Consider the following 25763-nt stretch of genomic DNA (forward strand, 5'->3'; position numbering starts at 1 on the left):
TATCCTACTGCGTGATTAATCTTTTTGGTCTTCCTTCACTTGCCATTCCACACCTGACCACTAGGTGTCCCCAGTCTCTCAGCCAACACGCCTCCTAGTCTGCTCACCTGGCATTCCTTATAATTCTCTTTAAATACATATTATTTAGCTCTTCTCGCTGGTCACAACATTTAAATTTACTCAAAAAATAAATCTGCCAGAGGTGGTGATGCCAGAGGTGGTGATGTTCTCTGAAAGTTTTACTTTTAACAAATTTATGCTGAAAATGACAGATAAATAATAGATCAAGTGTTCTGCAAATTTATAAAGCTGGTGGTAATTATCAGCCCATTATCTGGCTCTGCAGGCGCCTCGTAATGATCTTTTTATATGAATCAGTTGTATTGGAGCGCGAACATATCTAAAGCCTGCAGTTTGAGGGAACCCCGGGACCGGAAAGACGTGACTTGCACTGCAGACACGTTAAAAAAAAATGTTGTTTAAATAAATACAGCCCAGGGTTCTCAGAACAAGTCAATAAAGGTAAAGGTTTCTATTGTTAAATAAAAATAAAAATGCAGAATGAGCATTTTTGTTGTGTGAATCAGAGACACAAGTTTATGTTTAAACTAAATCCAAACAGTTTTGCTTCCCTCCTCTTCTTCCATCTGAAACAAAACACACACACAAAAAAATAAATAATTGCTGACCCAAACTCGCTGCAGAGGCTCAGCTATATCCTCTATTTGATATGCTGAATGCAAAGCGGCTGATTTATTCATTCATTCAAATAAGGCTAGCCGAGCCGTTAAAAGGACGGACCGAACGGTTCAATTTGGCGTTAAATCGAGACTCAAAAGATGTTCAAGTGACATAAATGTTATATTTGTTCAGCTCGGATTTGAGGTTCGCGACGGCATGAAAAATCATAATGCTAGTTTCAACAAACCATTAAACCCGGCAGACACTTTACGCATTTAAAACTGCCTGAGAAGCGGATGACAGCGACGGTGTCACAAGGTGAAGGTGCCGGCGGTTCACTCAGATGCAGGATATAATTAAATAGGGGTTTATCTTTAGCACACATTCATCCTTGTCATCAGAGCACTTTAAGAGAACCAACCCGTGAATGGATATTACGTCCTTTTGTCACCTCCTTAATTGCCTCTTGCCGTTCTGGGATCACCCCTCAGAGACATTGAATTTATCCGACGTGCCCGGGAATATTAGGAAACCCGAATCCCCTCCAACAGAAATCGGTCGGTGACGGTTATCTGTGCTCTGCTGGATGAGCGTTTCAGGCTAGAGAATATCTATTTCTTGTGAAAAGCAGAAGGTTAAGAGCTTTTTGTTGTATTTCTGTTTTTCAAATAGATCTCCAAGCTTTGTGCCCTGCTGGTTCGAGAAGCCGTTTAAGATTGTAAGACAATGTTTTTGGGCGGATAAAAAAAATGTCACTTCACTTTTGTTCTGGTTTATTCACGTTGGCTCCCGAGGATCCCGTCTATAACTTTAATACGAATGCGTTAAGCCCTTTTCATAATGAAGGGCATGCTTCATGGTGTTTGTGTTCATCAGAGGTTTTCCGACGTGGACACTGTACTAACCATCAGATGGAAAACTTTAACTGACAAAAATCTGTGTAGTGCAAATTGAGGTTTTTTTTTGCAAATGCATGCTTGGTGCCATCTGGTGACTTCAAGCACTGAAGGATTTAATTCAATTCCAGGCGCCTGATGTATGGAAAAGAACAGCTGCCACAATATAGCTTAAAATTGATGGGTGGGATAATGAAGGCGTCTCCAAAACACACAGAGTTTGCAAAACATACTTAATTGGGAAGGCCCTCGGCTCCTGTAAGCTTGTGGATAAATATAGCGCTGCGGTGTTGCATAATACTGTACATCGTTTTAGGGAGTGCACCGTAGAATAGGAGTGCCTCCCCTCCTCCTCCTCCTCCTCCTCCTCATTCCAGTGGGGGGGCCGTCTCCACTGATAGGAGCCCCCATAGCGATGTTGCTGCAGCGACAGCAAACAATATGTGTAGCAACGTCTGGAAGAAGGGCTGCAGTTTCGCTCTGAGCAAGTCGCAGCATGATATGTGTCATAAGGATCTTTAAATGGTGGGAGTCCTGTAACGAGCTGAGCCGCCGAGCGTCCCGCAAGAGCAAAAACGACAAACCGAAATCACCTCAGATAAATACGATAAAAGTTATATAAGATTGCCATGACAACCTCGACCCTTCAAGATACAGGGATGATGTCATCGCCGCCCATGTCAGCTGTGGAGGCAAACGCTGGCGCATATGGGGCAATATTTGGTGTAAAAATACAAGAAATATGTAATAATCCGGATCCAACTTGATGTTGTCAGACATTGGGCGGCCCGAGGGCTGATCCTTTCAGAGAGGCTCCCTCCATGTGGGATAAGCGCTCGCTCGCGTCCGCGTGGACACACCCGTGCTTGCTTTGGAACTGGATTGTTGAGGCGTGATCACACAAGGGAGACTCTCCCCACACCTCCGCAGGATCCGAGGAAGAGGAACGCGACGCTGCCGTCTAGCGCACTCCAAAAGGTGATTATAAGTACTTCTATTTAAAGCTGGGGTATAATTAAAGTGTCTCTTTTCTGCCATTTAAACTGTATTCACGGTTTTCGTCTCTTCATCCAGTGTCTTTTTTTAAACATAGCTTTAAAGTCCTTGTTGAATTGTGAGCCGTTAGCGGATTTACCTCTCTCGGCTTTCTGTCTTACAGCCAAGATGCCGGAAACAGCCGAATCCGTCTCAGCCTCGCTCACCACCAACAGAAACTGCACCGTAGAAATAAACAACGTCTCCGATAGCTACTGCCTCATCAACCCCAAGTGAGTCTGGAAATGGGTTTTACCAGCTGCACAGGTAGTAACAAATAAATAAAAACAGTGTAAGAGGTTTAAAACTTGGCATATAAGCTGAGTGCAGAACATTTGTTTCTTTCCCTATTGATTATGAAAGGAATCTGAATACAATCGCCTCTGGAAGGGAGGCTTTCATGTCACTTTGCTGAGACGATCCACCGCTCTATCACGCCGCGTGGCGCCACAACACCGCCTCATTGCACATTGCATGCAGGTCCACTCGCTGTTTTGCGTAGACGTCCACATCCGAACCAGTCCATCCGTCATAATGATTCCTCTCTTCCACGTAGGGTGTTCATGTCGAGTGGCTTCAGCCAGCACCCGCCCCAGCCCACGGTTCGCCCCGCCACGGCCGAGGTGTGCTCCTTCACCAAGGACGACCACACGGCGAAGGGCGCCGTCGGCCTGCTGACCTACGACGTGCTCCACGTGCCCAGTCGCCGCATATCCAACCGGCTGGCCATCATGTTCTCCGTGCCCTACGACCGCAACCTGTACGAAAACCGCCTGGCCGTGGGCGTGGTCGAGAAGTCCCGCTGCTGCGACAAAAGTCTGTACAACCAGATGTACGACGGGAAAGACCTGACCAACTTCAGCCGCTCCGAGAGCGGCAGGTGCGGCACCGGGCTGCTTCATAAAGCCAACGACGTGGACGTGAGGGCCACCATGTCCAGCGTTGGAAGGGCCATCTTGAAAGTAGAGCTCTTCAACAGGATGGGCTACTAGCCACGATGGGGGGAGGGGGGGGGGGGGGGGCGTCCGGCCTCGCCTTTGCGCCCAACACAATAAAGGTCGTTTGATTTTACTGCAGTTTGTCTCCGCTTTCAACATCCCGACGAGAGGGAGACTGATTTTCCCGTCAAATGCGTTTTGCGTCAGCTGAAAGATCAATCATTGGCTGACAGCCAGCTCATTGATTCTCCATTAGATGATTCCAACGGCTCGTCTTATTGTGTCTCATCATGCTAATAAAACATTCAGAGCGGCCTCTTTGTGTGGATGTGTTTTCTTTCATTATTAACAATGAACAGAAATCCTTTTTAGTCTCTTCGGTAGTTTTCGTCCAATTCAAAGGAGCAGCAGCAGATGGAATATCTGCATAGATGGGGGGGCCGGGAGGGGGGGTAAATCAGCCCCGATGACAACATCGATCCTCGCCGTCTGACAGACGCTGAAGTTTCTGTGTTTCTCCACTTAGAGAGAAGCGACTCAAGAAATTGCTTGTTTGAACGCGTTTCCTTTGTTGCACAACGCTACAGTCAGAATTCCCACCTCAGCCGAGTGGGAGATTCCCACTCGGGTTGAGATCCATTGGGAAACTGCGGCTAACGCTGACGCCCCGCCGCAGATTAAGGTGTGGTCAAAACACGGGAATGTTTGTCCTCTTCTAGATGTGCTATGCGGGCAATAAGAGCGTGTTGACAGAGGGCGGATTCTGTCCCACCAGGTTCGTGTTTAGAGTGGGAGGCTCTCCTGCATGACGGAATGTTTGGGGCGCCTCCCTTCCAGGTAACTTTTCCCACTTTGGAATTCAGGAGCAGCGACAGAGTTTCTCAGCAGGTAAGTCGCTCGGATCCTTTTCAAAAGACGATTTATGAGAGTAAAATTCATTTGATAGAGGCGCTGAAATGGCTTGTTATGGCATCCAGACACCTGATGGGGCATTTGTTTGATTGATCGAATGGGTGATCGCTCACTACTGCTCTAGTTGTGTAATGTGGAGGGAGGAAAAAAGGGAGTGCAGCTTCTCCCCGATCATTCACAAGTGTTTGAAATGCCTGCTCTTGTATCCGGATACGAACCCGTGATGAAGGTCGGCGTTTCGGCTTCGGCGTAGCTCCGGAGGATATTTAATGCAGCGTTTGACAGCAGCTTTTGGGAGCGGTTAAGACGGTTAACACGCAGGTTGCCCTTTTTTTTGTTTCGCAGGCAGATCTCACAGCCGGTTCAAAATGACAGAGTCAGCAGAAGCCGTCGCCGCCGACATCGACTCCAAGAGGAGCATCACCATCGAAATCTCCAATTTCACCCCGAACTACTGCCTCTTCAACCCCAAGTCAGCCCCGGCTGTATTTTCACGCTCGTTTGGAGGATGTGCAAAGAAATAAGGGTAAACATCTTTTTTCCTTCTTCTTTAGGGTATACCTCGACAATGGGGAGACGTACAACCCCCCTCAACCGTCGGTGCGCCCCCTAAAGGTGGAGGTCTGCACATTCACCAAGTCCGGCGGCGAAGCGACCGGAAGTGTCGGCGTGCTGACGTACGACCTGTTCGAGAGGTCGCGGAACGCCCACAGCGAGACCCTGGCCATCATGTTCTCCGTTCCCTGGGACTACAACCTGTACAAGAACTGGTTTGCCGTCGGCGTCTACGACAAGTCTCAGAACGCCGATGAAGAGTTGTTCAAAGAGATGTACTACGGAAAGACCCAGGACCGGTTCGTCAGGGATGCAGCTTCCGGGTCGGGAATCAGCCATGTCGGCAGGGAGCTCGACATCAGGGCCACCATGAATCCACTGGCCAACTCCATCATGAAGGTGGAAGTGTGGGACAAGAAGTTTTCACCACAGCACAACTAGACTTAGAAAGACCATCCTCCCATCTCAAGGTTTTATCAGTCTGGTTTTAGTACGTGATGCATTTCTGCTGACGTGTCTCTCTGTACTCGGGTATTTAGGAGTCTCCTCCAGATCAGACTTGAGCCTCTTTATAAATCCAGACAGGAATTAAACCCCCTTTATGCTCAGAGGCTATTGTCTGCCTCAACAGCAAGCGCTTTTAAAACGGCGCCTTTTAGAACTAAGAATCCAGGGATGACTCACCCGAGCACGAGGGCACGTTGTTTAATGTGACGCGCCGCGAGCTCGCCTTGTATCACCTTGTATCGCCTTGACGGTGAGGTCTGAGAGATGAAATAAAAATAAAAAAATGTGCCGAAGCTTTTTTGTGTTCGTCTCTTGAATTCTTGAAGTTTGGAACAGCACAAGAACGTTTAAAAAGGAAAGAAGATTAAAGTTTTGGATGCAAAAATACACAGAAGCAGACACACCCAGCAATGAAAATCAATAATTTTGGGGGGGTTATTTAGTTCAAAATGATTTATGTTTACAATCTTGCCATGACGTTCCCGGTTCTGTTTTCCCTGTTAGATCTGCGCTGCATCAACCGCTCCGTGATCAAACATGCTCATCCATCGCATCCCATTTTTCCTAAATTGCGCACATAATAGATCGGTGTACTGTGAGCTCGGCCTTTGCCATTGAAGCACGGAGAACTACACGGCGGGGAAAGGCACACTATCAATACATGGAGACGTTAAACAGGAACTTCTGTTTGTCACAGCTTTAAATTGGGAATAACTTCCCACAGATTCCTTTCATATTTTGCCTTTCAATCGCTCCTCCGTGATCATACACCTGCATATCAGGCCTCTTTCATGTTTTGTGCTATTTTGTTTACCGCCTTCGATTGCGCGTGTCTGCATATGTGTGTGTGTCTGCATGTGTGTGTGTGCAGGAACTGTGTTGGCCTTTGCTTTTGTGATGCAGCATCTCCGGCTGTGCGTGCAGAGACGGATATTTCACATCAAATGCCTTCCTTTGTGTGTTTAGATAGGCCGGGGGGGAGAGAAGCATTTCAGGAACAGAGTGGGATTAAACTTCTTTAGCAGGAAACAAAAGATATGCTGAACATTTATTGTCAGGTGTCGATAAATTTAAGAAGCTCAGCGTCCGTGAATTTGAAACTGTTTACCGACCGGGAGTGAATCCAGATGATCGTCGTGGTAAAAGCTTCTGTCAAAATACCCTCCAGGATGTCAGGCGGATGAGGGCAGGTACAAAACAGCAGCTAGCGTGTAGGCATGTCTCCTATTAAACAGCAGATGATCACACTAAGACAACAGCGAGGCTGAAGGTACATTCGCAGCAAGGTAATGATGTGGGAAAACCGGAAGAACCTGGAACGGTGACTTTCTGCTAGATCTGACAGCTTTCAGCTTGTTGAGAATTTAAAACCTTTTTGTTCAGTGTTTTCTCACCTTGAACCTCACAAAGGAAGGTCTATCTGTATTTTTTACTATTATGTTGCTTTTAAGAAGGCAGATAGTAAACACACAACTGTGTCTCCTAAAAAAAAAGGTCACAAGAACGTTATTTATCCATTAAAATGTTTCACACAGGCCGATCAACAAAAAGCTCCGAGGGAAATAGGCAAATAGGAAAGAGGCAGCTCATTAAGTGTATTTACATAAAGAGTTTGAATTTCTATTTGCTTTGAAACTCAACCAAAAGGACAGGAACACGTATTGACTCGAACTGGGAGTGTCCAAACAGAGGCTGAAAGCTTTATTCATTTCAAAGATCCGAGGTTTAAACGGGAGCTGCAGCCTCTCATCGGTCTGATCAGCACATCTCATGGCCAAACGTGCAGTCAGCAATAAAATACATAGATTAAAGCGTGCTCAAAGCGAGTTTGGACCTTCAACTGCTTAATATGTTCTCAAAGACTGCCATCTAGGGGCCACCGGTGGTATCACATGCACTCACACAAACGAAAAAACACAATACAAAACACTACATTAAATATATACAATATAAAATAAGATAATACAATAGCAACTAAAATCCATATAATAAAATCATGTCAATGGCAGCATGGTAGAGTTGTGGCCTTACAGCAATAAGGTCAAAGGTTCCAATCCAGCTTGGGGCCTTTCTGTGCCCCATGTGTGTTTGTATGTTCTCCCCATGTCTATGTGGGTTCTCTCCGGGTTCTCCGACTTCCTACCAAAAATATCTAATTTTGGGTGAATTGGGCATGCAAAATTGTCCGTAGTTGTGTGTGTGTGTGAATTATGTGTGGCCCTGCGATGAACTGGCGGCTTATCCAGGGTGTACCCTGCAGCCACACCCGGGAGAATCAATGAAAGAAAGTGGGAAACAGGCTGGATTTCAGATCCTCTTCATCATTAGGACACAATCAACGTGCCACAACCTGTATCTCCCGCTGTGATGGACACGTCTTGACATCCAGCAGGGCTCCGCCTCCCAAACAGTTCACGCTGTCGGCCCAGATGTACGTCAGCCTCACAGCCCCGTCATCGAAGGCCGCGGCAATAATGTCCAAAGTTCTCAAATCAAGCTGGAGTTACGCTGTCACGGATGTTTGTTTTGTTTTTCAGAACTGCTGTGGGTCATATTTCATAGACTCTTCCTTTGGATGAGATACGAGGGTCAAAGGTCATGTTATCCCTCACGGGCTCTGCAAATCATCTCAGTGTCTCGTCGTGTTAGTTTGTTGTTTTGGAACTTCTCGCCATGCGGTATGATACGGATTTGTGTTGTGTGATGACGCAGGTGACTTGAGGGTGTTAAAAAAAATTCTCTACAGTATCTCGACATTATTTATGCAGTTTTCTATCCTAATAAACTTGTAACAAAGAGAGGAAGAGTATGAACGGGTATCATCTGCTACGTTTCATAGCAACCGAGCTATCCTGGGTTATTTGGGGGGGGGGGGGGGGGGTTGGAGATGACTGGCTTTTCCTTCCTGAGCAGCTTCCAGCTAATTGTTTCCATGTTTGACCTAGAACTTCATCGTTTGGTTCCAATTTCTTCTGAACAATTGAAACAGTTTACAGCTCGCTGGTGAGTCTCGTGGCGCATTTAGCCAATGAAGACTCGTTTTCCTCCTTCAGGTATGGGTGGACATAACAGGAGCCGGATGCTCATCCATAGTTAGGTTCTATGCCCCCTAGTGGCTGCATTGCTTATTTAAATAGTCCATCAAGTTGTCCGTTTGGCTGAGGGGAAGCCTAACTGGCCCCCGGTTTGTCTGTTGCTTTGAGCTGGTTCTGAAGGATCCAGGCCCAGGTCTGACATCACACCCGTTTGGAACGGTCGTCCGCCGCCATCCAGCTTCCTGGAGCTCGCACAAAAAAAGCAATCACACATGTCACACTCGTTGATTCGCATCAGTCTGTGCAAGACTTTTCATTTTCATCTCGCGTGACAAAGCTCCAGGACAGAGACCAATAAACCACTGGATGATCAAGGACATGCGTGAGTCTGATGAGAGATCAATCAGTCATCAATAATTCTGCTGACTTCCCGTGTGTTGCCCGGCTGCCGGCTATAACGCAATTATTTCCGCATCCCACCCATTATTGCCACGATTCCCAGCCACGCTATAGCGAGTCGGCCATTGAGGTACAGATGCCCCCCCCCACCAGCTGCCCTGCTGTAATTAAAGTCATTAAATGTTGGGGAATGTTAGAAAACGTCTAATTACAACACTTCCGACGGGGCAAAGATGTAGCCGTGAAGCAATGAAACTGTTGCTGGCTTTTAAAGTGACATTTCCACTGTGGGTTTTTGTAGCTTTTTTATGTTCTGGAACAGCACGGTGACAAAATAACACTGGAACAATGTCTGGTTCTAATGCTCGACTCTGTTTAAAAAATGCAAGCCCGAAGGGCCCAAGTCCAAACCTCTGGAACAAATGGCCTTGAAATGGTTGTCATGTTGACATTCAACCGCAAGAGGGCGGGATTCCCAGACAGAAAACAAGCTCAGCGCTTTTGTTGTTCCTGATTTCACTTTAGTCAAACAGTTGATGAAGCCCAGCCTTTGGAACATGGGAAATATCCACATTTTGCAGAATGACGTCATCAAATAGAAAATTGGCGCACTTTAACACACAAAGGAATGAGATCAGAAGGAGGTGTGGATGAGGATGACCCGACTTCTAGAGAGGAAGGGTCAATGAACACATTTTCACACACACACACACACAGATCCACCCTGCAGTGTTGCTCTTGCCAGAAGAGGGTGTGATGCATGACTGCTGTCACTGCTTTCATCACTACATCGTCATAGCAACCGCACCACAGCGCACCGCTGCTCTTTTCTTCACGATCAGAAGAAAATGAACCAGGATGGTTTTCACTTACCTCACGTGGGTAGAAGAATAAGCAGCGGTTCATTAATAATCCAGCTGTAGCTTTATTGGTATGGATTTTTATTTTTTATATATATAATACAATGTTTGGTGGAATGAGTTCCGTCAGACCATACAGTAAATACATTCAGTCCTGACAACACAGAAAAAAAAAAACTAATATAAATACACAATCTGATTCGCACTCACGGCGGCGATGTCGTCATTAGAAACCGAACAATATATAATCACATTATCACGACTCAGGCAAAAGATAACGCTCTTATCTTCCTGTCAACGCTGCAGAAACGCTTCCAGTGTCTCTTTGTCACTGGGTGGAGTCGTTAGATAAACTTTACATCAGTTAGCTCATCGTATGATCACGAGGATTGTCGTTTGTTTGTTTTTTTTACACGGGGGGGTGCTGGAAGATTTTTGTTTCAAAAATAGACAATACCAGGAAACGGAGCTCCTTTTTCTAGGCGTACATCTGTGACCTCTGACCCTAAATCTAGCTCACATAACCAGCTCCATGCAGGCGTTTTATCTTCCTGCCCTCGTTCTACACATGGAAACGGTCACATGTCTACATCCAACTCTGACTTTTGATTTTATTTTACTTAAAAACTAAATAAAAGAAGTTGTCATCTAAATTTGGTGGTTTAAAGCAGGTTTAGTTTAGTAAAACACTAAACTAGCAGTAAAAATGTCTTTGTATTTTTTTTAAACGCACAGCTTTTGTTGTCTGGACCCTGAACGCCAGGCCCTACAGTAAAAGTCAACCTCACTGAATTCCAGATGGGACCAATGGGAATTCACATCTGGAGTCGATTGTGGATGAAAGTCAAACATTTGTCACAGGAGGCGAAGGCGACATGCAATTTGTTGTTGCTAATATACCGTCCACCATAAAGCAGCATTCAGTGTTTCCTCATCCTGGTTCCCGTCTGGCTCCGAATTCCTCTCGCCTTTCGGATGTCCTCTGCAAAGTCACCGATGATGACGAGCGCGGCGGCGGCGGCGGCGGCGGCGGCGGCGTTATGTGTAAATGAGCTATAGTCCCCAGATCGGGGAGAGGAAGAGGGAAGATCCCAGGCTTCTCTGAGCGGAGCCTCCTCAGGAGCTCCCGTCCCCGTTTTTGGTCTTCAGCACCACCAGGCTGACCATGATGGGGATCAGGCATATGGGAGTTATCACCAGGGCAAAGACGATGACTGGCGGGGGGTCGCTGAGCTCCTCGGTGGGACAATCCTGGAAGAACTTGGTGTGGATGTCCACGAAGGCCCGCTCCACCAGAGGGTTGGGCCACGGGATCAGGAGACAGTCGGATATCTCCTCCGTGCAAAGGCTCAGTTTGCTGTACAAACTGCGGCGCGGAGATGAAGGGCAATATATTAGAATGTATTTCGTTCTCATTTCTATTCGTGCATGTCTTTATAGAACATTGCTACATTAGAAATGACCTTCCCACTCACCCGCTCATGTCGCCCCATTTGCACCAGTCGGTGCGGTTCAGCGACGCCATGTTGTTCTCGTAGTTTGACAGGCACAGATGATGCAGCAGTTGGGCGAGGCATTCCATTGTCGGCGCGCCGTAATAATCGTAGCAGGCGGCGCAGAAGTCCATGCATTTGTGAGAGTTGTTGCCACAAGCTGTGCGTTTTTAGACAAACGGGGGAAAGGAGGACAGGAAGACAAAGAGGACGGGATTAGAATGGGATGAAAGGAGTCCAGTAAAATCTGGATGTGTGGCCGGAATGTCGCTTCACCCACCGAACGACACGGTCGGCTCTCCGTGAGTAGCATCTAGAACGAAACAAAGCAGGTTTAAAAAGGTTCAAAAAGTCCTGACAAGCGTGTCTCATCGTCCCGTCAAATTGAGTTGCATCATTTAAATACGAAAGTTGATCTGTGCGTTGATTTGTGCGTCGCACATGTTAAACACCGAGGCAGACGTTTGCAGCTGTCGTCGGGGGGGGGAGACCACACACTCACCGGAGACGAGGGAGAGGAAGACCCCAAAGAAACCAAGCGCTCCCTTCATGTCAGAAAGCACGAATCAAGGCGCCTTTCCCCGAGCCGATCGGCATGTACGATAGCCTGAATACAGCGAGGCATAACAGGAAACCCGACAGGATGGACGAGACGCCGTGTGACCCTCGGTTACCAGATGTCCAAGCAGTGTTGCCCACGGTTACCAGATGTTCTTCGGAGATCTGTCTGACGGCCCACCCGCCTCGGTGGCAGCTCTTCTTCTCTCAAACGCGCGCTTCTTTGGGATTTTCTGCACTTTTTAAAGGGGTGGAGACAACAAAGAGTGTCCTCTCCATTCTCTCCCAAATAAAAAGGGAGCGCACCCAAGCTGGGCTGCACTCACATCTGAAAGCCCTTTACTTTTTTAACTCTTGTTCTGCTTTTCAGTCTCAGCTTTCTCACAGCCGAAGGCCCGGCCAGCTCGCAGCATGTGATTTATTTGCCTTTTGGGCCGCCTCTGCCAAATAGGAAACATAAGCAAACATTTAGAGCGCAGCGTTTTGGGGTTGGACTTAATCGTGACTCTGCACGGTGTTCTGTGTGCGTCTAGGTTCATTTGAAAAAACCTGGAGTCACTTATTTACGAGAGTCGCCCAGCTGTTTAAAGGAAGGCAAGATAAATTTGAAGAAAGAGGCGCTGATGTTTCCAAGGCGGGTTGGGAAACTCTTGTTTTTGCACGTCATGGCGAGTTACAGATGCGCTTGCATCTGTACGGTGGTTTCTCGCTGTCACCGCGGCTTGAGAAATAAATAGAGGCCCAAATGCGTGGTCAATGTTTTCTCACGACCGGCCTGCTAATTTATGCCACTGAAGCCACATGTTGGGCCTCTCGCAACATCTGTTTGCCGAGCAGAACTTCAATTTGGTTGTGTGTCTTTTTTTTCTGCAGAGGAGGAGGTTGGCAAAGGAAGGAGGGGAGTCAGAAAAGGGGAGAAGCAAAAAAAAAAAAAAAAAAGCAAGGCACAGGATGAGGAAGAGTGGAAGCGGCACCGCGCCAGAGTTCCAGTTGTTTCACAACTCGGAGTGCATGCGTTGATCACAGACGTTGCGTGGGGCGCATGACGAGCTCATTCAGGACGTGGAGCCAGTTGGGGGGGGGGGGCCCAACTGGCTCCACGTCCTGAATGAGCTCGAACCGTTACGGGCCTTGTGTCTACTGCTGTTGACCCCTCGCTGCATGCAGAGGCCTCCCCGAGGAGCTCGTCTTGGGCTCTCATGACGAAACGCACAAGGAGATCCTGGCAGAGGCCGGGATCACTGAAACCAGTTAAAGTGAGCCTAAACGCTCACCATGCAGATGCATGTGCTTCTAAAGGGCGTGGGGGTCTACGAGATCATCCAATGAGGTTCATTTAGACCGGATTGCGTGCAGATTTTAAGTCTGCGCTTAAGCACAGAAGGAAACGGCGCCCAACTTACTTGCGATGGTCGTTTCTGTCGGGCGATGCCCTGCAGAGGAAGGCATCGGGTTAATCAAAGTATTTGTTGCCGTGTGTGTTGTGGGATCTGTGTTCCCTCTCGCTCACCTACGGTCGTGGCGGGACTCGCCCCTAAGTTTTCATCGCCCACACAAATGACGCCCGTGCATCCTGCTGTAAAAGAAGAGATGGTAGAAATGGATATTGGAGTTGAGTCAAAGCCGCGATTTGATTATCTTGTAATATTCCCAGCTTCTGAAGAGGACGTAAAGGAAATAGCTTTGGGGAGTGAACAGGTCAGAGCATCCTCCCTTTGTCTGCCCCGGCTTTAAGGGAAATCTTAAACCAGCATTTAAACTTACACGCCTCTCCCATAAGGAATAAAAGCTCTTATTTAATAAATAACAGAAAATCAGATTCGAGCATGACCCACAGATTAATTTATAATAACCTGACCCTTCCCAACACCAAAAAAAAAAAAAAAGACTTCCCTTTTTCCATTAAAACCACTTCACGTCCCTTAAAGCTAATTGTCGGAAGCGCAGAACTCAATCGTGAGACTTGCTTAAGCTCCTTTCTCCAAAGGCGCTCAGTCAGCGAGACGTTCCTCCTGAGCGGGAGGGTAGCGACTCCGGAACAATAAAGGGATCCAGAAGTAAATCCTCTCCTTACCCCAGACGAGCAGAGCCACAGAAGGGAGAGCAGCGCTGGTCATTCTGCCTGACGCCGTTGTGTCCGTCTCCTCGGCCGGGCAGGGATTACAACTCAACCTTTTTTAGCAGGAAGGGTCTCTGAAACAACAGGAAGCCCTTATTTCCTAGGATGGGCGGATTCACACAATGGACAAGGCGCCTCTGATAAAAACCCACTGTGGTCCATGGGTGTACCATCAGCCCTCTCTCTCTCCCTCTCTCTCTCTATCCTTTGTTTTCAAAGAAAAAGAAGAGTGTGGAAGACCCACACATCTTTTTCTTCTCTCTCTCTCTCTCTCTCTCTCGCATCAACAATAATGGGTTTGAACACTCGAGTGGAGCGTGTCCGAAGGAGGACAAACGCCTCTGACAGTTGGTCCACTTTTTTTTTGTTTTGAATGTCTCACTTGAAGGAAGACAGGATTTCTAATGGAGGAGCTCTGAGGCCAACTCGTTGTTGCACAATGGAAACGCTTGGACTATTCTGTGTTTGGCTTTTTATTCAAAAGCAGCAAAAAGAAAGACAAACAAAAATGTTTTTAAAAACGTATTTAAAAGCTACGACATTTTGAGCGCGCTCGCTTGCTTTGGACCCAATGTCACACTGAGTTTCTGTGTTCGATGAAGACAGCGCCTCGTCCACGCCTCTGAAGGACGAGTTGTTCTTCCTCAGCTGCCGGACTCGGCGGCGAGCCAGCCAGCTCAGGGGCTTCCATGTTTTCTTTCAGATTAAGGAGGAAACTCTCTCTTTTTATTTTTATTTTTTACCTAAGAGAGGGAAGCAACATTCATCGGGTTCTTTTCTTATCCATGAAGATTTCACGCTGAACAAATTCCTCAAAGAAATAATAAATACGGATTCAGAAATGTTTCCGAGTGAGGGATAAGATGTGTGAAGTGTCTACTTTAATTACAATACAATGAATCTCAGTGTTTGGAATCTTGAGCCACTGACATAATTGTGATTTTTAATTATGGTGGCTCCTGATTGTATTTTTTTTAACCCATGCTGAATCTGAATTGACTCGGCGACATACTGATGCGTCTCCGCCCCTCTCTGTGTCCCAGGCCCAGCGTATACTGTCCTCCAAATGTATGTTTTATTCCTCCTCATCTGGATTTGGATGTCCCCCCCCCCCCACGATACCACATCGTGAGGAACATTAAAAATTGTGTTTGTCATTTTTATTTTTTATTTGATTGGTCTGTTTTTCATTGTATTGTGAAAATACCACATAAAAAGAACCTATTATGCAACACTTAAGAAAGTGAACGTCTGATCCCGAATCCACATCAGCTCCTTGATCCACCGAGAAAAAGACTGTTCATTTCAAAGTGGTCTGACTGGCGGGGGGTCTGGTTTCTTCACCTCAAGGTTCAAGGTTCACCTGGATTCAACTCGCTTTTTTTAAGGCAGGATGAAATGCACGGAGCTCCCCCTGGAGGACGGAGGCGGAACAACGGCTGGGTTATTTTTCCACCCGTAAAACTCCACTGAACGCGTTTCAATTCATCCTATTGGTCGTTTTACTCCTTTTTCTTTTTTTTTTTTTTAGAAACTTTATTTTAACTTACAATTCACGACATAATATATATATATATATATATACACACACAACACACCGTGTATGTTATATATATTTTCAGGGAATATCCCAGATTAAAACGCGGATTATTCCCTCACGCTTTTACGCGAGGATATCGCGCCGTGCGTGCGTGGACCCGTTGCATCAGTTCCTGGATGTGCGTGTGGCTGCTTCCACGCGACTTTTTTTTTTTATTCCCTGGGACGCGGAGTACTCATCCTCCTCTGCTCGGAAAGGCTGTGGATCATAATAAAGACGTCACCCTCACGGCTCGGTTTGGCTCGACCAAAGCCAAAGTGCGCAACAACAACAACCTCCAGCAGCATGCCCGCGGATAACGCAGGGATTTCTCTCCGATTCCCTCGCCGCACGGAGACGACATCTGCGTCAGATCCATAGCAGAGGCGGCGTTTAATTATCTCGGATCTCTCGGACTATTTAAAAAAAAAAAACAGCAGAAAACAGGGACTCGATCGCGTTGCGGGCTCCTGACGCAAGACGCGGATCTGAAGGTATTTAATAACTGCGACACTCGCTTCCGCGGCTCGACGCGCACACGCATCCCGCTGGAATAACGTGCGGTCATTGCGGCGCACGTCTTTTAAAGTGTGCCACATTTAAATGGGCGCTGCGTGTCTGCTAAAAAAAAACGAGCCGTGCAGTTTACAGGACGCAGCGAATTAAAAATAATAATAATAAGATAAACGGCAGCCGCTTTGGGCCCATTTCTGTCTTTTACACTTCATTTTTTTTTTGCTTCTGCGTGAAGCCGGAGAGGGAAGTTGTTGTTCGGTGGCGTGATTATGAAACGCAGTAAAACTGTACTACGCACTTTCCAGCGCTGCTTCATGTGTGTGTGCGCGTGTGCGTGTGCGCGTGTGTATTTTTCTGAAGAGGCACGCCCACTCCTGAGCAATGTGGACGCCTATTGGGGTTAAATTAGAAAACACTTTGCGTTCCCGTGCGCAGGCTGTGAGTCGGTTTGTTCCGAACCGAATCCGTCCAGAACCGGAGCAGAGCCGCAGTTTAAAGCCACCCGTCGTTGGAAGGCATTTCTGTGTCAGCGGCAGTTTTGTTTTGTCGCCGGCAGGGGGCGCTTTTTCAGCCCGACTTGGAGGGAATGGCGAAGTTAAATGTTCGTGAGATAAATTTCACACCTAATTTATTTCCTAATCTCAGTTTTAACATTGGGTTATTTATTTGCCGGGTGCTTCTGATCAATCTCAACGCTTCAGGTTTGGATGTGAAATGTTCCGGGTTTATTCTGAGCAGAACTGAATCTGAAAATGCGATTATTATTACTATTATTTAGAGCTATAGCTTTGATTCTTTCACCCAGCTAAACAATATTTTTTTAAAAATCATGAATAAATAAATTAAAAGGCAGGAAGGAGTGGGAGAAGATGTCATCTGCAAAAATGCCCCGGCCGGGGCATCATGACCGAGATCGTGCCGTTGGCATGCTGGAGGGTGCGGGTCAGGAAAGACAAATCCGCCTGCTGCACTTCTGAAACGGGTTCTGATGGCATCCATCGTGTGCCGTGGTTCTGGTCGTGGTATCGTTTCAACTGGCCTGACTGAAAACGACCTTTTCCCATCTTTGTCTTTTTAAAGAGTCATGGACGCCGCCGCCGCAGCTCCAGCACCAAAACCTCCATCTTCCTCCTTTGCACCCTCCCGCGGCCTGCTGGAGTGGAGGCGGAGGGTCAAGTCCGAATACATGCGCCTTCGACAATTAAAACGCCTTAAAAAAACCGAGGCGGTGAAGGTGGGCCTGAGGAATCACTCACAATCCCGCCTCCTTGTCCTCTGCGTGGCTGTGGGAGAGTCACAGTTTGGCTTCTCTGCTCTTGTTTGCTTTCAGACTCTGTTCATGTCCAACAGGCAAAGGATTGAGCACAAGACGAACCTCCTGAATGCAGAGTGGTCCAAGCTCAGGATCCAGTCCATCCCTCTGTCGAGCTCTGGCGGCGCTGCGGTCGGCAAGAAGGTGCGTGGATCCGGTCTCTTTGTGGTGAGGATTCTCCTTCCTGTTGCACCTTGAGCCTCTTGAGTTCTCACCTGGATGTCAGGTGGGACGTCTCGGGACAAAGCGCGGCCTCTGGGTCCTCCTTTTAGGTCGGGTTCTGTTGTCTTGTCCGCCTCAAACCGACCTCTGGTTCTCCTACAGATGTGCACGGTGGAGTCCGGCGTCCCTGCCGCCAAAGCCCAATCCATGGCCATGAGGCCCCTGTCCACGGTGGCGGGGATCCCCTTCATGTACTCCTGGTCGCCTCTGCAGCACAACTTTATGGTACGGCAGAAACACTTTGATGATGATGACGATGAAGAATACTCCTAATTTCATCCGACCAATCGAAATGCAGGTGGAGGATGAGACGTTCCTTCACAACATCCCGTACATGGGCGACGAGGTGCTGGAGCAGGACGAGGCCTTCCTGGAGGAGCTCATCGACAACTATGACGGTGTCCATGGCGACAGAGGTGCGTTGACTCCTCGGCTTGCGATGATGTCATCCTTAAGCATCTCTGGAATCTTGCTTCTTATTGCCCCCCTTCCCCCCCCCCTCCTTACAGAGGGCGGGTTCATAAGCGACGAGGTCTTCAAGGAGCTGGTGGAAGCCTTGAGCCAGTACTCTGACCACGAGGAGGAGGAGGAGGAGGAGGAGGAGGAGGAGGAAGTGATGGCCGCGCCAGAGGCGACGGTGAAGAAGGAGGACCAGAGAGCGATGAGGAGGAGCTCGGTGGAGAGTTCGGAAACTGGCGCCGTGGCCTTCGTCGTCAGGAGGAAGAGGAGGAGCACCACGGAGGGTGAGAGCGGGTCTTCGTCCCGGGGAGAGACCTGGAAAGATCCCGGGTGGACAAGGCCGGTACTCCGTGTTCCCGTTACAGAGCGCGGCTCCTACAAGGTCGCCCACATCTTTCACCTTAGCCCCGCCCCCTTGTCCCTGCACGGGCGCCACGCGGGAGAGAACCTGTTTGTTCACGACACTGATACGACCTGGCTGTAATTCCAGAACGTAACGACCTGTCATTGCAGGCTGCACGCCCACACACACACACAGACACACACAGACACACACACACACACTAATACACACAGTGAAAGGAAACCGGAAGCACGAAAGTCTTTAAGCTTCCCGTCAGGTTAAGGTCAGATTGCCCCGACATCGTTCTTGTCCTCTGTAATCAGTTACGTAATCTATATTTGCTTGTGTTGCGCAACGATCGAGCGTCGTTTGTATGAACCGCCTCCGTTTCTCCGTTGTCTCCTGAAGTGAGCGACTCATCCGGCGCCAAGAAGGTCCCCAACGATCAGATATTCACCGCCATCGCCTCGATGTTCCCTTACAAAGGCACCATGGAGGAGCTGAGGCAGAAGTAAGGGGGGGGGGGGGCTGTGCACAATGCTCACCATGGTTACCTGAGCTGTCAGGCTGAAAATCCAGAGTGGAATCATTTCATCTGCATCTGAAAGAGCTTTTGTTTCAAATAGCGCCGCTCCGGCCCCGAGACACAGGTGATATATTCCCCACTTGAACTCCACCTCTCCCTCCGCCTCCTCAGGTACAAGGACCTGCTGGAGCCCCCCAGCCTGGCGAAGCTGCCCCCGCTTTGCACGCCCAGCCTGGACGGGCCTTTTGCGAAGTCGGTGCAGCGGGAGCAGTCGCTGCACTCCTTCCACACGCTCTTCTGCCGGCGCTGCTTCAAATACGACTGTTTCCTCCATCGTAATGGCTTCACACACACACACACTCGTCATCATCGTCGCCTCACGGCAGCCATTGAGATCGCTGTTTCTTTGCGTGTTTTTGTGAACAGACAGTCAAAATGCGTCCGTCTGCTTTCCCGAAGCCTTCCACGCGACACCCAACGTTTACAAGAGGAAGAGTAAGGAGATCCACATGGAGACCGAGCCGTGTGGCGTGGACTGCTTCCTGTTACAGGTGCGAGCGCACGCTTCCAACCTTTCCGTGCATTCAGCCCGATGTTTTTACTCATTGCTGTTTGCCCCCCCCCCCCCTCCATGAAGAAAGGGGCTAAGGAGTTTGTGGATCAGAACATGTTGCGATCACAGCGGTCCCGGAGACACCGGAGGCAGCAGCGCCCCGCCAGCTCCAGCTGCCCCGGGACGTCGGGGTCCGTCGAGGAGGGCAAACAGGCCGACAGCGATGAAACCACCTCCTCCTCAGGTAGGAGCCCGCCCTCACCAGAACAGGGGAAGGAGCTGGGACAGCTAAGGAAGCTACCAGGCTGATCAAGGATTCTAATTGTTGTTGTTTTTTCTCCTCACATTTTCCAAAGTGATCAAATGTCACTGCTGGACGGAGGAAACGTTTGGTTTACCATAATCTGACCCCTAAATCCCTCCCCTTTCTGTACGGCCCGTCAGTAAAGTGGAATTTGGCTGCACATGATAGCTTTCCAGTCATATCCTGCTCCCTCCTCCGTTTCCCTCCTCCGTCTCCCTCCTTTCAGTATCGGCTCCCTCGCCAAGCAAAACAAACCAGCTGTTAGCTCTGGATCCCTCTCCCCGCTCGGTTCTCTTTTTTTTTTTCTTCGTCTTTTCTTTTCTCTCACCATCTTTGCATCGAATAAAAGGAGCGCCGTCTCCTCTGGATCTTTGTCGTCCCTCCCTCCGGGAGCTCTCTGGTCTGTGACTCATCCGAGTCAGCGACCCCGCTCCTGGTTTTTTGGGAACACGCATGCGCTCGGGCCGGTGACTCAGCAGATTGTCTCGTCCGCGTTGAGATAATGTGGAAAAAAAAAACAGATTGTTGAGCAGATTAATGAAGATACTCTGCGCTGGAGCATGTGGCTGCAGCGAGGCTGCAGTTAGCCTGTTGCCTAGCAACATCCAGCACAATGCCAGGCGCTGTGGTGGGAGTGTTGCTCTCGAATATCCGAAAAGCTAATTCAAAGCTTAAGATTCCAGTGGTGTGTGTGCGCACGTGTGAAAGCGCAGACGCACCAAAAATAGTAACGGAGGGATCTTTCGTGTGTGTGTGTGTGTGTGTGTGTGTGCGTGTGCGTGTGCATGTGCGTGCATGTGCGTGCGTGTCTTTGACAGAGGGGAACTCGCGTTGCCAGACTCCTATCAAACTGCGTCCGGGAGACGATGACGGGCCAGAGCAGGCGTGCTGTGTGGTCCAGTGGAGCGGGGCGGAGGAGTCCCTGTTCCGAGTCCTCCACGGGACGTACTTCAACAACTTCTGCTCCATCGCTCGCCTCATCGGCACCAAGACCTGCAAGGAGGTGAAACGCTCTGCCCGATGACTCCTTCTGACGCGACGACATTCGTTAACTAAGAAAAGCAGACCTCCGCCAAGCAGCTCATTCCCCTCCTAATTGGGTTTACACCGTCCGTATGGTGATCTGGATCATCACCAAAAGGTTCTGGATTATTCTTGGTATCTTTATCATCACGTGGGAAATCGCACGTGCGTCCGGCGCCTGTGGGTCGACCACAGAGGGGAAGGGACTAGACATCCCTCATCACGAGGTCGATCCTCTTCAGACGTTCCAACGCTTCCCAGCAGTGTTGGAACATCCCATAATAAAAACGTTACGTCATAAATTACACGCTGTAGCTTCTTACATTCATGTCATTGTTGAAACAGCCTGTTTCCATACCTGTCTACCTATCACAGCGCTGCTGGTATCCACAAAGCCCCGCCCACTGCTAAACTGAGTGGAAATGCTGGAGCCAGCTGTGTGTGTGAGTGTGTGTGTGTGTGTGTGTGTGTGTGTGTCCCAGTCCCAGGGAAGAGGCCAAATCTGGTTTTTGGGGGGTGATTTGGCAGCGCTGTGTGAGCGACTCTCTGCACGCGCACACAAACGTGCACGTTTGGCCTCTGCAGAGTTCTGATAACACCGAGGGTGCACAGCGTTCTGTGGCGTAACCGCAGCAACGTGCCTTTCAGCTCAGCGGCGCGTTACACAACTTCAGGACAGAATTTCTTCACTGCAGTTTGTGTTTCTTACAGATGTGTGTGTGTGTGTGTGTGTGTGTGTGTTGTGCTTTTTCGTCTCCCCCCAGGTGTACGAATTTGCGGTGAAGGAGGCCTTGATCCATCGCGTTCCTCTGGCGGACGGAGGCATCTCGCACCAGAAGAAGAAAAGGAAGCACAGGCAGGATAAGTTCTCTGAATAGATGAAGCGTAAATGTAACGAATCAAGACAATTCATTTGCCGTTAACTGTGCACAGGTGGTCCTCGCTTACCGACGACTCTGCGTTACGACGGGCTTTCAGAAATCTCAAAGTGTGTGTGTGTGTGTGTGTGTGTGTGTGTGTGTGTGTGTGGCCAACACAACAAACACGCGTAAAGCCGTCGTTACGTGAGGACCAGCTGCATTAGACGTGCAGCACAGAAGAGTTCTAGTAAACGTTGTTGTTGTTGTTGTGTTGCAGGTTATGGGCCAAGATTCAACTAAAGAAAGGTACGTTCATCGATTAAAGCTTCCCCCCCCCTCCCCTCCCCCCACCCCCGGTCTGACGCTTCGTCCTCGTTGTTCCAGATAACTCATCCAATCAGGTGTACAACTACCAGCCCTGCGATCACCCCAACCATCCGTGCGACAGCTCCTGCCCGTGTGTGATGACCCAGAATTTCTGCGAGAAGTTCTGCCAGTGCGAGAACGAGTGTGAGCGTCACCGTCCTTCCTTCTTTCTTTTCTCTTGCAAAAGAAAACCTTTTCGTTGCTTCGAGGCGGTTCTGCCGGGCCGCGGAATGTAAAATGATTCTGCAGCGTTCCATCAGCAGTCAGAGGAGAGACTGTCCTCTGGCGGGGACAGGCATGTCTCCGTTCAATCCGGATTGTCTTTGTCCTTCGGGGAGCAGACGACAAAGGTGGATTTGCTCCACGCGTTCATTGTGTTTCGCTCACCTTCCGTCGACCCCCCCCTCCCCTCTCCCAGCCCAGTATTGCTTCGCCAAAAAGGAAGCAGCACATGTTTGTACTCTAAAAAATAACCTGGCTGCGCCTCAAAGGGATGTGACGGGAACTGAGCCCGGTAAACGGCATCATCTCCGACGTCGGCGTGAGTCATACGGCGAGGGCTGCGCGGCGTTTGATGATACAGGCACACAAAAAACGGGAAATTAGTGGTTAATCCAGCGTGACAGAGAAGACGAACGCTGCCTGCAGCTCTTGTTAAGGACGGCATTCCCCCAGGAGAGGCTGCTGGGAAGGCGAGTCGGCTAGTCGTGCCTGGTCCGTCTGCTGATCCGCCCGGAGGGTGTTGTCGCAAAACTGCATTTCAACATATCGGCCAGCAGAGGTCCCCGACGGGCGCGGCATTACCCGGCCGCCTGGCGGGGACCTGCTTTAGAGTCCTGTCGTGTTCTGCAGAGTCGTGCACAAAGCCCCGTTCACAAGCGTGTCTCGCTGTGTTTGCCAGGCCAGAACCGCTTCCCGGGCTGCAGGTGTAAGACTCAGTGCAACACCAAGCAGTGTCCGTGCTACCTGGCCGTGAGGGAGTGCGACCCAGACCTGTGCATGACCTGTGGCGCCGCAGACCACTGGGAAAGCAAAGGGGGGGCCTCCTGCAGGAACTGCAGCATCCAGAGAGGCATAAAGAAGGTGCACGAGGAACGTCCGAACTGCTTGAGTGACAGATGGCTCACATTTGTGGCGTCCTGACCCAATGATCCGACTCCTTTCAGCACCTGCTCTTGGCGCCGTCGGATGTCGCTGGGTGGGGCACCTTCATCAAAGAACCGGTGCAGAAGAATGAGTTCATCTCAGAGTACTGCGGAGAGGCAAGAGCTTGCAGTCGGTTAGCGTTTGTTGTTGTTTACGGCCTCTCGGCTCGCTTGAGTTTCATTTCCTTTTCCTTTCGTGTTTGCGCGAGCAGCTGATCTCCCAGGACGAGGCCGACAGGCGCGGGAGGATCTACGACAAATACATGTCCAGCTTCCTCTTCAACCTCAACAATGGCAAGTATTGCCCGAACACCGTGCCGCCGCCGCCGCCAGCATTTTGCAGGAAGCCTTAACAAGCTCCGTGTCTCTCGGTAGATTTCGTCGTGGATGCCACACGCAAAGGGAACAAGATCCGCTTCGCTAATCATTCAGTCAATCCAAACTGCTACGCTAAAGGTGAGCCCGCTCCCGTGTGACTTCAGAGCGCTTTGCTTTGATCCAGCTGTCGCTGACGACTGCCGTTGCAGTGGTTATGGTGAACGGAGACCACCGCATCGGGATTTTCGCCAAGCGAGCGATTCTGCAAGGGGAGGAGCTCTTCTTTGACTACAGGTAGAGTCGCAGGCGTTGAGTGTGACTCTGCAATCGATGCGGCTTGAAATGCTGGCGTCCGCAGGAGCTGCACGCTGACGAGAGCCGCCTTCTGATTCCTCCCGTAGATACAGCCAGGCCGACGCCCTCAAATACGTCGGGATCGAGAGGGAAGTGGAAATGACTTAGCGACCCCCGCAGCCTACCTCCGGCGACCCCCGAGAGCTCCTCGGCCGCTCCGCCGACGCTTCTGTCTTTCTCTGCCGTGCCACGTCCAGCTTTTCCAGAGTCGTCCCCCCGTGTCTAACCTCGCTCTGCTGCATTTCCAAAAATAGAAATTCCCTCCCTGCTGTCTGCAGGTGCTCCTGCACCACGCCGCCTCCTCCGGCAACGGACGCCACCTGCCCCCCCCCCCGCATCCACCCGGCTACCTGCAAGATATAGCGCCAAACTTGCAAAGAATATCAAATGTATTTAAAGAGGAAATGCTATTAATCCTAACCTGCGTCGCTTACTGCACCAAAAGGATCACATGTTCTGGGGGGGGGGGGGGGTTTGGGGGGGGGTGCTCCCAAACAAAGCAGCAGCCTGTCTAACGTTGTGCTGTTCTCTTCGCCGTTCGGTTACTGTACTTGTAAAACTGGCTTTTTGTTGGACCCTCAATATGTAGCTCAAGCGTTTCCGTTGTACCTGAATATGATCAGTGAAATGCATGCGCTGCCTCTCGGGTTGACACCCCCGTTACACGTGTTAGCCACAGCGTAGATTCAGTGCGACGCTGCTCTCTGCAGTCGCTCAGTATTGTCGTGTGATGTCATTTTGCCGCCGGTTGTCCCGACGATTCTGGCGGCGACGGCGGCCTGCTGTGCTAATATAACCCGTCTCAGCAGCTATAGCATCGCCACCACATCTCTGTGGTGAAATAAGTTATTGTGCGTTTATATTATTCTACAAAAAAAAAGTAAAATAGGCAACCAAGACGAGAAACCGACTGACTGAATGTAATCCGTAGACGGTGGTGAACAGATCTCATCCCTCTTTTCATTTCAAACCGTTACTCTAAGCGCATGAGAAACCCGCTCGTCATACGTTTACCCGATCATGATGCCTCTTCGCCCTTTGGGAAGGCAATAAATAAAAAATAAAACACACATAGTCAAATAGTATATGTCTTCCTCTAGAAATAAATATATGTGCCAAAATATTCCGCACAGAAAACGGCTGAAACGGTGTGGGCGTGTTGCGTATTTAGCAGATGTGAGTCAAAGGTAACCTTAGCAAAGCTATTTATTACCATATTAAAGCAAAGATTGGCAGTTTATGACCAAATATTAAAGTCGTCCTCGTGTGAATGTCATTTGTCATTCTCTTTACTTTGTACCGTCTAGATTTGTTACTCACTTTGTTTTCCATTTATAAAACATGAAAAGCTCACTTTTGAAATGAGATCTTTCTCAGCAGAGATGAACGAAATGGAGTTATGCTATATGTACAGTGTATGCCTATAAAAAATAAAACTTTAACTTTATACATTAAACATTAAACTGGTCCTGCAGTGTGTTTGTGCCTGAAACACTAAAGTGCGCAGCTTGCATCTCTTTCAAGCTTCTTTTTTATTGAGGTGACAAGTTTGGCCTTGATTTACACAGTAATGGTCATTTACAGTGAACATATAATAAAACAGTCAAGCTTCACTGAAGAACAAAGAAAATGTTCAGATTCTGACTCCACTGATCCCAAGAGGGAGGAATTCATTAAAACATCAATGAGGGGAGGGACCTAAATTCTGTTTGTGCTGCAAATGGCCCCGATCACACCAGCCTGAGGGCTTCATGGTGAATTTCATGGGTAGGACATGATTAGTTTGGCTTGTAATTGCTTCTGCTTTCAGGGCCACTTATTTCCAATTATCTAGGAGCCGCTTGGGCTATTGTTGCCTCTTTTTTAAAAGGAATCAGAGCAGAATTACGTGTGGC

The 25763-nt window shown here is 49.0% G+C and overlaps 4 protein-coding genes across 7 annotated transcripts; 3 read left to right on the plus strand and 1 right to left on the minus strand.

The window, feature by feature from the left end:
- The first annotated feature begins 2429 nt into the window (after positions 1 to 2429).
- On the plus strand, positions 2430 to 3860 carry LOC137905992 (bryoporin-like). Its single transcript, XM_068750279.1, has 3 exons — positions 2430 to 2555; positions 2737 to 2845; positions 3169 to 3860. Exons 2-3 carry the CDS (start codon positions 2742 to 2744, stop codon positions 3602 to 3604), a joined length of 540 nt encoding a protein of 179 aa, XP_068606380.1. The 5' UTR covers positions 2430 to 2555; positions 2737 to 2741; the 3' UTR covers positions 3605 to 3860.
- A 430-nt stretch (positions 3861 to 4290) lies between these two features.
- On the plus strand, positions 4291 to 5812 carry apnl (actinoporin-like protein). Its single transcript, XM_068750273.1, has 3 exons — positions 4291 to 4438; positions 4808 to 4934; positions 5017 to 5812. The coding sequence occupies exons 2-3, from the start codon at positions 4831 to 4833 to the stop codon at positions 5456 to 5458; spliced, it is 546 nt and encodes a 181-aa protein (XP_068606374.1). The 5' UTR covers positions 4291 to 4438; positions 4808 to 4830; the 3' UTR covers positions 5459 to 5812.
- A 5122-nt stretch (positions 5813 to 10934) lies between these two features.
- ramp2 (receptor (G protein-coupled) activity modifying protein 2) lies at positions 10935 to 11862 on the minus strand. The gene is made up of 4 exons (XM_068750448.1): positions 11814 to 11862; positions 11592 to 11624; positions 11294 to 11471; positions 10935 to 11184 (listed from the first exon to the last, which is right to left on the minus strand). The coding sequence occupies exons 1-4, from the start codon at positions 11860 to 11862 to the stop codon at positions 10935 to 10937; spliced, it is 510 nt and encodes a 169-aa protein (XP_068606549.1).
- A 4061-nt stretch (positions 11863 to 15923) lies between these two features.
- On the plus strand, positions 15924 to 25324 carry ezh1 (enhancer of zeste 1 polycomb repressive complex 2 subunit). Of its 4 annotated transcripts, none has more exons than XM_068750479.1 (20): positions 15924 to 16061; positions 17164 to 17317; positions 17414 to 17539; positions 17720 to 17842; positions 17916 to 18033; positions 18127 to 18360; positions 18828 to 18930; positions 19117 to 19280; positions 19372 to 19496; positions 19583 to 19742; positions 20621 to 20805; positions 21590 to 21681; positions 21963 to 21991; positions 22070 to 22195; positions 22953 to 23134; positions 23218 to 23313; positions 23409 to 23490; positions 23572 to 23652; positions 23724 to 23808; positions 23916 to 25324. In XM_068750479.1, exons 2-20 carry the CDS (start codon positions 17168 to 17170, stop codon positions 23974 to 23976), a joined length of 2322 nt encoding a protein of 773 aa, XP_068606580.1. In that variant the 5' UTR covers positions 15924 to 16061; positions 17164 to 17167; the 3' UTR covers positions 23977 to 25324. The 4 variants fall into 4 exon arrangements, with proteins under 4 accessions (XP_068606580.1, XP_068606577.1, XP_068606579.1 ...); XM_068750476.1 differs by having other exon boundaries at positions 19405 to 19496; XM_068750478.1 differs by having other exon boundaries at positions 17916 to 18360; positions 19405 to 19496.
- The last annotated feature ends 439 nt before the right edge of the window (positions 25325 to 25763 follow it).

The sequence above is a fragment of the Brachionichthys hirsutus genome, chromosome 16 (genome assembly GCF_040956055.1).
Source record: "Brachionichthys hirsutus isolate HB-005 chromosome 16, CSIRO-AGI_Bhir_v1, whole genome shotgun sequence".
Lineage (NCBI taxonomy): Eukaryota > Metazoa > Chordata > Actinopteri > Lophiiformes > Brachionichthyidae > Brachionichthys > Brachionichthys hirsutus.